This window comes from Mastomys coucha, unplaced genomic scaffold (genome assembly GCF_008632895.1).
Source record: "Mastomys coucha isolate ucsf_1 unplaced genomic scaffold, UCSF_Mcou_1 pScaffold15, whole genome shotgun sequence".
In the NCBI taxonomy this organism is placed as follows: domain Eukaryota; kingdom Metazoa; phylum Chordata; class Mammalia; order Rodentia; family Muridae; genus Mastomys; species Mastomys coucha.
Genome location: NW_022196897.1, coordinates 112316788 through 112327426, shown reverse-complemented (window position 1 = coordinate 112327426; position 10639 = coordinate 112316788). Strand labels below are relative to the sequence as shown.

General features: G+C 40.7%; 1 protein-coding gene across 1 annotated transcript in view; it reads right to left on the bottom strand.

Annotated features, from left to right (window-relative positions):
• The window catches only part of Usp8 (ubiquitin specific peptidase 8), a gene marked incomplete at its 3' end in the record, with an annotated part of 54591 nt that overhangs the window by 6699 nt on the left and 37253 nt on the right, over positions 1-10639 (bottom strand). The window contains exons 9-13 of the mRNA XM_031373256.1: positions 10573-10636; positions 6088-6168; positions 5379-5641; positions 1133-1345; positions 7-64 (exon numbers count right to left, since the gene is read on the bottom strand). Of these exons, the coding sequence (XP_031229116.1) occupies positions 7-64; positions 1133-1345; positions 5379-5641; positions 6088-6168; positions 10573-10636 (679 nt within the window). The remainder of the gene's footprint in view (positions 1-6; positions 65-1132; positions 1346-5378; positions 5642-6087; positions 6169-10572; positions 10637-10639) is intronic.

Below are 10639 nucleotides of genomic sequence, written 5' to 3'. Positions count from 1 at the left end.
CAGTGCTTTCATGATTATACCAAATTCTTCTGCCACTTCACCTTTATGCCCCAACAAATTTGACCTGTGCAAGTAAAGTTATGGAAAATAAAGGAAGAAAATTAAGTTATAGTGGGGTCTTGATGTCAGCACAAAACCACACACATAACACACAAAGGAATCACTCACCTTCAGGCTTGAACCAAATACATCTGAACCTGACTTTGCTGTGGTCCTCCAACTCATTTTCTTATCCTGGCTGCAAGCCCTGCTGCTCACGCACATCAATAGGCTGCAGTCAAAGATGGAAGCTGTAACCCTGACAGCTTATCTGCTACCTTCTTTGTCCTTTATGACCAGAGCTTGGATAACTACCCCTTTTCTTACAAATAAAGATAATTTCTTTTACTAATTTGACTCCTTTGAAGCTGAGTGGCAACTGAATATGTCCCTCCAAAATGTAGGTTGTGCACATAGACTAGGAATAGGCCCTTATGGGGCTGAAGAGATGGCTCCATGTTAGTTAAGAGGAACTGTTTCTCTTGGAGAATACCCAGGTTTGATTCCTAGCATCTAGATGGTGGCTCACAATTGTCCATAACTCCAGTTTACTCTTTGTGGATGCCTCAAGCTGCTATACTCACACATGCACATAATCCTAAAGATACAATGAAAAAACAAACATGAAAATGACCTGAAGAGGCCATTGGATTGGGTGTGCTGAAAAGGGCACAATGAAAGGCTTACCCTGGGCCCTCTGCCTCCTGCTATGCTGGGAGAGCACAAGGGCCCTGATGAGATATTGGCATGCTCATCCTGAACCCTCAGTCTTTACAACTATGGGAAAATAAGCTCAGCAGGTAAAGCATTCACCTTGTGAGCTGACATGACGTAATCCTGGAGTCTACACTGGAGAGAGCCAATTCCTGAAAGCTGTCCTCTGACCTTCACACTTGTGTGTGTGCTCTAATTTGTACATAGCCATACTCAAGATACACACATTTTTAAAAATCAAAATTCTTTTATATAAACAAACAAAAATGATTCCCTAGTCTTGCATGTTATAGCCATACAAAACAAGAGTAAGGCATACAGAAACATTGGTTAAATACCCTTTTTACTAGTGTACTGCAGAAGTGAAATGTTCCTTTACCTGTTGATATCATCTTGGTAGCAGTTTCGGTTGAAATAATCAGCCAAATGTGGAGCATTACACAGGCACTGCAATATTGAGTTCATGTAACAAGTATTTCCCAAATTACGAAGTCCAGTAAGAGCTGGTCCAGATCCTCCAAATACAGGATTGAGGTTCCGAATCTGAGAAGCAGAAAGCCTCGAGATCTCAGCTTTAGGGTAACATGGTGGCCTAAGAAAGAAAGAACAAGATGCCTTATGCAGAGCATCTCAAGCTGAGTCCATACTAAAGATGGCAGATAGCTGGAGCAAATGGACCACATAAAGTCTTGTCCACACTCCACAGGCTAAACTGCTGTGTTCTCTAAGACATTTAACAATTAGATTAACTGACTGTGTTCCAGGATCTTCCTGTGAAATGCATGCCTACCACTTCTCCTATGAGTTCTTGGTTCTAGAGGTGGCCTGAGACATGTCCTCTAGCTTCCACAGACTCAGCTACTGCCCAATGGGAAAAAGCTCTTTCAAACTTCTCCAAATGGCCCAGAGACATTAGCACCGTGAAATACTCTAACTCAACCAGAATGTTAGAGAATTAACTATGATAAAATCATGTGTAATTATAAATTATACATTAATTCTAGAAGGATAATATGTAGTGTTCTCTTATATGTAGATCCCAGCTGCTAAATACCAAATAGTGTATTTAAGTGGCATTAGGGTGAGTAGAAAGAGACTCCTGAGGCAGGAGGAGGTGGTGGGGAGGGTAGGACAGTGTCTGAACTGGGTGGGTACAGGCTGTTCTTGTAACTATTCCTCAGTACTATATCTGTACAGCATTTACACTGTAGTAGGTCTTAAATATTTAAAAATAAAGAGGCAGATATTTATGCTCTTGCAAATTATACATAAATAAGAGTATATACTTGCCACGCACACTTTGCGTGACGGCGGTATTTGAGGCGTAAACTTCAAGGAAAATCAGTCTCCTGCCTCCGCATTGTTGCCTGGCACCCCAAACTCAGAGGTAGCCCAGATATGTCCTCATACTTGTGTGCTAGGGGCCCACCAAGATATCATTTCTTAACAGCTAGAAAAAGAAAATTCAGACATTGCTCTCTCACCTTCACCAATGTTCCAACGTCCTAGTTAAACCCTGGCTTAGAATGTTAAGCCATTCAAACTAATTGCCTCCAGCATTGTGGGTTGGGCACTGAAGCTCACAGAATGAGAGACTTATCCCAGGACAAGGTCAAGTAAAATCCTAATTCTCAGTCATGTACTACAGCTGAACCTCTCCTAGGAATTAGCAAGAGACTGTCTCTACTTCCCCAAAAGATTAGCATAGTGGGCGTTTTTACCTAAAATGGGCGGGACCTTAATCTGAGAGTGTGTGTGAGACAGTCTACAGCATTGAGCATTTTAGGTTGAGCATTCAACATTTGGACTCCCTCGCACTCGGATTAGAACCAACTTTGGTGGACTAGGACTTAAGATTCATGCAGTCCGTAGCTACCCCCCAGGCCCAGAGTGCTTGGGACCGGGAGTGGGGGGTGGGGTGGGGTGGGGGGGAGGGGAGTGCAGCACCAGTCAAGATTCAAGAGATTCAAGAGATTGAGCATTCGAAATTCGCGCATTCAACATTGAAGATTCGAGCATTCAGCATTGAGGACTCGAGATTCAAGCCTCTATTCTCTTGGCTGTCGCACCCGCAGCCCCCCGGGACTCTGGCCAGGACCATGCAGCCCGAACATACTCGGAGCCCAGGGGTGCTGCACCAGTCCAGAAGAGATGGCTGCTGTTTTAGACCTAGTGTGTTTTAGGTGGCCTCAGATGTACCTCGACTACTGAGCTGCCAGTTTTTTCATCTCTCTTTTGCAATGATTGTAAAAGCCTCATGTCATTTTTGAGAAATACACTCAGACCTTACACCACTCGTGTCTAGTCTGTTTGTCAAAGCCGAATCCCGTGCACACCTGGCCAGAACCCATCGTCCCGCGGAACAAGGGACCTGGTAAGAAACCCCAGTCCGTGGCATATACTAACCACAGAACAGGTCTCAAATGAGGCAAAGGTTATCTGGGTACTACCTAACTAGCCTGTAGTATTCAGGCAAGTCTCAGAGGATGGCTACATTTAAATTCATTAAAATGTAAAGCCATGCTGGACAGCATGGAGGTGCCTGCTGGGCACTTCTGGCTAAAGGTGCCCTGACTGGTGGACACTCCCTTGTCTTCCTGATCCCCACTTAGTGTTCCTATGAAGGGGAGAATGGGAAACACAGCAAACCACCCCAGTTTTCTCTACATGCTCTTTCTCTGTTAATATAATCTTTTATAAAAGATAAAGGAACTATTTATGAGACAGCTTCAAAACACTGCCTAATTAATGAACTTTAATAACATTATAAGGACTTCTTTTTTTAAAGTTTTATTTATTTATTTATTTATTTATTTATTTATTCATTTATTATGTATACAGCATTCTGTCTGCAGGCTAGAAGAGGGCACCAGATCTTATTATAGATGGTTATGAGCCACCATGTGGTTGCTGGGAATCGAACTCAGGACCTCTAGGAAGAGCAGCTAGTGCTCTTGACCTCTGAGCCATCTCTCCAGCCCTTTTTTTCGAAAATATTTTTTTGTTGTTGTTGTTTTTGTTTTTTTCGAGACAGGGTTTTTCTGTGTAGCTCTGGCTGTCCTAGAACTCATTCTGTAGACCAGGCTGGCCTCGAACTCAGAAATCCTCCCGCCTCTGCTTCCCAAGTGCTGGGATTAAAGGCGTAAGCCACCACTGCCGGTGGATTTCTAATATTTGAATTGTACCAATTTCAGGATTCTCAGGAAGGTGGCCAATTACTTCCTTGGGATGTATCAGAAAAGATAAATTGGAATTCTTAGTAATTAACAAACAACATATAATATATGAAAAAAAATCACCTATTTATATATACTCCAAACTTCAATATCTAAGACTCCTGCAGTAACAGTAAGGATACTCCATGCCTGAGATAAAATGCTATGGTGTCTTCGTTCATTTGTGCATCCTTTCCTGTTTCCTTTAAATCACTTCTGATTATTCATTAATACCCAATACAATGGAAATAGCTGTTGTGCTGTTAAAAACAATGGCAAGGACAAACACCTATTTGTGTTCAGTACTTCTGTAACTCCACCCACCCCAATATTTTGATCCCTTACTGGTTAAGTCCTAGATACAGAATCCATTCAATATGCTTTTGCTCTTGTTTTTTGAGGCAGAGTCTCATGTAAGCCCACGCTGGATGAGGATAATGTTGAACTTCAACCCTTTTGTCTCCATTTCCCGAGTGGTGCTCTTATAGGTGTACCTCATATTTACTGGTTTATATGCAGTGTTTGAATCAAACCCAAGCTTTGGGCACGTTAAGCAAGCATTCTACTAACTGAGTTATACTCCAGCCCAGAAGCCATGGACATGAAAGGCCAGTTGCATTTCTACCCCACCCCCCAAAAAGTGCCCAATTCCTATCAGTTAGGGGCAGAAATACAAGAAAATGATGTGCTACTTTGGAAAGCTTAAACCCACTGATCACCCTGTGAGCAGAGATAGGAAGAGGAAAGAAGACATTTTATAGACAGGAGACTATGTTCCTGTATGACTGGGTCAGAGAAACGAAGGCTGGAAATTGAGTACGGTAATACTGCCAACTTAACCATCCTATAAATTACCATCGTAGGTGGTAAGACAGCTCAGTAGATAAAGGCACTCTCTTCCAAGCCTGATACCTGAGTCCAATCCTCAGGACCCATATAGTAGATGAGTGCTGTAAAGTGCAAGTACACATGTATACATACACACACACGCTTTGGGCATGATACGAGCAAGGAAAGTGTTGTAACAATGTATACAATACTTTCCTATCCATATTAATATTAAATACATTGATTAAACTTCTCATGTACTAAGTTAGCATTGGTTTCTTACTTTTCCTTCTGTCATAACAACAGAATCTTCCTTTTTTTTTTTTTTAAATAATTAAGTACACTGTAGCTATCTTCAGACACACCAGAAGAGGGCGTCAGATCTCACTACGGGTGGTTGTGAGCCACTATGTGGTTGCTGGGATTTGAACTCATGACCTTCAGAAGAGCAGTCGATACTCTTACCCACTGAGCCATCTCTCCAGCCCAACAGAATCTTCCAAAGCTGTACCTTTTACGAGGTGACATTCAGACAGGTTTAACTGGTGCCACTGCTTTAGATCTAGAACTGGGAGTGCTTACTTGTTCTCCCTGTTGACTGTTGGGGTCACTGCTGGCCTCCTCTTCTCCTCCTCCTGCAGGGCCTGAGTGATGTCTGGTGAGGAGTAGGAGCGCTTCAGTTTGGATGGCTCCCTGTCCCGCTCAGCAGGGATCTGGGGCTTGACTTTGTGAGTAGGAGGGGTGGAAGGAGGTGCAGATGAAGGAGCCATTTCAGGTGGATACATATGAACCGTGTTTGTGGGTGAATGGTAGTAACGAAAGGTCCCAGTGATTGGATCAAGAAACTTGGAAGAGAAAAATAAACAAACAAAATGGTAAGAAAATCATATAAGCACAGAAGTGACTGACACACGTGTGATTAAAGAAAGCTAGGGCCTTGAATTTGCTAACCACAAACTTTATATTCTGCAGTCCCTAAATAACTTGAATAAAAATAATAATCACTTTGCAAACTTTCAAAGAAATTTAGGCTTGCCTTAATGGAATATGCAATTTCAAAATTATACTGCCAGGGTGCTCATGTGCTAGTCAGCATCTGAGGCTGGGTGCCAGGAGTTCTCATTCTGTAGTCATCAGGGGAATGTTGTGTTCTCTTTAACAAAGTGGATGGACAACTAGAAAACGCCTTTTTAAAACACAGTAGCCTCAAAACAAAACAAAGCAAAAAGCCCAAACAAACAAACAAAAAACCACAGTGGCATCCATTTTAATGTAGAATTCTGGTGTTTACCTTGGCCCATCCCAAAGGCAGTCCTGGCACAATTCTCCCCATTTCTTCACTTCGTGCTCTTGTCAAAGGTTCTCTTTGAGCCTAGTTTAAAAAAAACAATAATCTGATTTTCCATTCATGAGCTTAAAGTACTTACACAGAAAAAAAGTTTCTTCACCACCCTCCCTATTTTTACAGGCAGCGTCAAAGATGAAGGCAGTTTTGTGTTTCTCAAAGCCTACTATATCGAGGGTTAGAGGAATGTGAAATGAAAGGGGAAATGTAATAACATTTCTAGAACTTTCCAAAGGAAGCCTGGAGGTCACTGGGAAGTAGAGACTATGACTGAAGCTGCTAGCTGGCAGAAAAAAGAGGCAGGTAGTTATTATTAGTTAATTATCACGCCGCCCAGAAACTAGAGATACTCCAAGGTTATACTCTTTGGAGCACTCACTCACTGAAAGCTGTGTGACTCCTCTCTGTCTTCAACAGCAATTCCTAAAACTTTAACAACGTGGTTACTTCTGTAGTTACTGTGTTTGCAACACTGGAGATGAGTGTGTACAGAGGCCTGCTGGTGAGTGGGAGGAGGCTCTCCATGGTGGTTGGTGAGAGAAGGAGCCACATAATCCTGTCAGATGATTATCTCCTGACCTAGTCTAAGCCACCTTGCCCTCCTACCACAGCTTCTTCTGTGTCCATTTACAAAAATCATGTAGTGTTCTCTTACTGTAAGCAAATGCAGAGTAGCATACTGAAGCATCAGTCTCTACACTGACTACTGAAGCTTCTAGCTCTAGACACTTCTGTTTGTAACACTTAAATGAAACACTTCTCATCATAGAGAAAATACTTACAAATCGTACTTCAAATAAGGGACTTAGGCAGAATATTATAAATTCATACAGCTCAGTCAAAACTGCAAAAGTTGGCTAGGACATTTTCACAGACAGATAAGCTGGGTGTGATAGTGACCGCCTATAACCTCACATTTTGCAGTGTAGAAGCAAAAAGGTCATGAGGTCAAGATTGGTTTGGGCTCTATGACACTATCTCAGAAAACAAAGAGCAAAGATAAATATAAGCAACATTAATGCCTTTAAGGAAATGTACCTTAAAACTATATGCTACATCTTCCAGTCACTTAACTGTCTTGGCTAGGATACAGATACATGCTGACAGGTATAAAATGGGCAGCTGCACTGGAAAACATTTTAGGAAGTTCTTTTTGTTGTTTGGTTTTTGTTTTTAAGTTTCTCTTTGTTGCTGTTGTTCTATTTTTTTTTGTTTGTTTGTTTTTTAAGATGGTAGCTCTGGCTACCCTACAATTTGCTCTGTAGACCAGGATGGCCTGAATCTCGCAGAGATCTGCCAGCCTCTGCCTTCTGAGTGCTGGGATTAAAGGCGTGTGCCACCACACCAGGCTCTTTCAAAGTTTTTTTGGTTTGTTTGTTTGTTTTTCAGTTTTTAAGTTTATTAACAAAATGGGTTGAAAAGAATTCCAGTCCTAAGTATCCACTCAAAAGTAAAGTCACAAATGTTCTCAGTAGCAGTATTCAAGATAATTCCCAAGAAGCAATGCAGACGTCTCAGTAATCCAAACTGACATGTGCATATGTGCAGAGCCTATAATATTTTACTACATGAAGGAATAAGCTACCAATACATGCTATGGAAATGAACATAGAAAGCCATGCTAGATAAGGGGTTGGAGACATGGCTCAGTGGATAAGAGCACTGGCTGCTCTTCCAGAAGACATGGGTTTGATTCCCAAGAGATATGCTCTTCTGCACTCCTTAGGGGCACTGACATTCAGGCAAAACATCCATGAACATTTAAAAAAAAAAATAGCTAGGCCAGCAGTTTTGAATCTGTGGGTCCCTATGGGGGGTAAATATCAAATATCCTGTATATTATGATTCATGACAGTAGCAAATTACACTTATGAAGTACTAATGAAACAGTCTAATCGTTGGGGTCATCACAATATGAGGAATTGTATTAAAGGGTCACAGCATTAAGAAGGTTGAGAACCACTATGCTAGATGAAAGAAGTCAGCTGCTAAAGACTATCTGAGAAAAGACAGTCAATGGAGACAGTAGGTTCAGGTCTGAGGCTTTGGGGTGGGTACAGGACATGACTATACACAGGCAGAGTGATTTTATTTTATTTTATTTTATTTTGGTGTTGTGAAAAATGTTCTATTATGTTAACAGTTTCATGTACTATGTTAAGTTTTTCTTGTGTGTGTGTGTGTGTGTTTTAAATACAGCTCTCTATGTGGTCGTGGCTGTCTTGGAGCTCTCTATATAGACAGGCCTGGTCTCAAACTCACAGAGATTACCTGCCTCCGCCTCCACCTCCCCAGTCCTAGGAGTAAAGGTGTGAGCCACCATTCCCTGATAGTCTGTAAATTCTTGTCACTGACTAACTGTATGTTACAAACAGGTAAATTTTATAATATGCAAGTTAAACCTAAGTTAAACTATTATTGAATCTAACAGATTGAAAATAAAAACAAAAAGAAAACTTTGAAGTCTCTCTGGAAGGTGTATTTTATTGTCAAGTTTAAAATTGAGTTCATCTGGGATTTCATACCACTAAAGAGAAAAATGAATCAGTGAAGAAATAAAACTCAACAGAACGTGAAGCACTGGTTTACAATGCAGTATAAAATGTTAATTATTAGTGTATATTCACCATGCTCTCGCAGACTCTACTGCTTATATCCTACATGGTTTTCATTAACTTGAAAAGGGCTGTCCTCTAATATATTAAACATAAGCAAGAGAATGCTGAAAATACAGAATTTTATACCGATCATATTCAAAATGCAAGGTCTATTTATAAACTAAAACCTTTTTTTATGGGGCTGGAGAGATGGCTCGGGGGTTAAGAGCACTGACTGCTCTTCCAGAGGTCCTGAGTTCAATTCCCAGCAACCACATGGTGGCTCACAACCATCTGTAATGGGATCTGATGCCCTTTTCTGGTGTGTCTGAGAAGAGCAATGGTGTACTGATATACATAAAATAAATAAATCAATCTTAAAAAAAACCAAACAAACCTTTTTTTACACTGTTTGCATGTGTCCTCTCCCAACACATGTCAGAATCTAAGGGCCACTAAGGTTTGTAGGGGTATTTACAGCACCTCAAGTGACTCCACAAACATGAAAGTGTTAAGTTCTTAAGACTGTCTCCAGTACAGAAAGGGGGAAAGAGGCTGTCTTCCAATTTCATACCCATGGAATTTTAGGCAAACAACAGCCTCTGAGCTCAGTTTTGTCTGTAAACTCACTACCTTACCGGGCTACTATTATAAATAAAAATGTTGGCAAATACTTGGCATGCCTTGGGTGTTCTGAAGTACTTAAACTGTATCTTAAGTAAAAACTTCATCTCTCTAATTGTAGGTGTTCAGAAAATTTTCACATAGGGTTGTTGTTCTGTTGAGCTTTACTCAGAGTTGAAGTCATGGGCTTAAGTGACACTGAGTGAGCTGACCTACAGTTACATGCAGTACACCTGGATACTAGGAACTTTGTTCTATAGTGAGGTTAGCCTGTGTTTTCTAAACATCATATTAATATGGACTGTTAATTTGGAAAACGTGACTAAAGTATTGTTTGAAAGGTATAAAATCTGGTATTTTGTAAGGTAGCATTTTGCTTTCCAGCAGTCATTTCTGCACTACCAAAATTGTTTTCTTTTTTTTTTTTTTAAAGATTTATTTATTTATTATATGTAAGTACACTGTAGCTGTCTTCAGACAACACCGGAAGAGGGCATCAAATCTCATTATGGATGGTTGTGAGCAATCATGTGGTTGCTGGGATTTGAACTTAGGACCTTTGGAAGAGCACTCGATGCTCTTACCCACTGAGCCATCTCTCCAGCCCCCAAAATTGTTTTCTATTTACTTGTATGTAAGTAAAAGTAAGCTGTTAGTGTTCCTGCTGTTATACAAAAGGAAAGGACACTGTTAGCTGCACAAAGAAAACAAATTAAAAGTATATCATTCCATGAACATACCTTCCAAAATTAAGGCAATCAACTTGAGTATGTAGTTAAAGACAGAAAAAAGTTAACACTGATTTAAAGTGTACTGCCAGAAACAAAATCACACAAACTGTCCAAAAATATGGTTATATGCAAAAATGTCAGATTATGGATGTTACTGACTACACATTCTATGTAGACAAAAACGACCTTCCTTCTCCATTATGAGATTGTATTTTACCCTAGTCTTTTGATGATCACACACCAGGCACAGAAATGAATACAACTATTTCTAGTAATAATAATAAGATATATGGTATTTTATAAATAAAAGATTCTATTGCCAACCGATCATTTAATGTACATCCTCACAGGAGAGAAGGGAAGCAAATACCAATGGATCAGGACAGTCTCTCACCCCTAGAGCACTATTCAGAATGCCTGTCGTGCCTGTGGAGGGCCACTGTCACCATCTTATACACATTTACTGTTTGTTTACCTACCTTGCCTGCACTCAGCTCTCCTGACATGTCTGCTGGCCTCTTCGATGCTTCTGACGTGGGACACCTT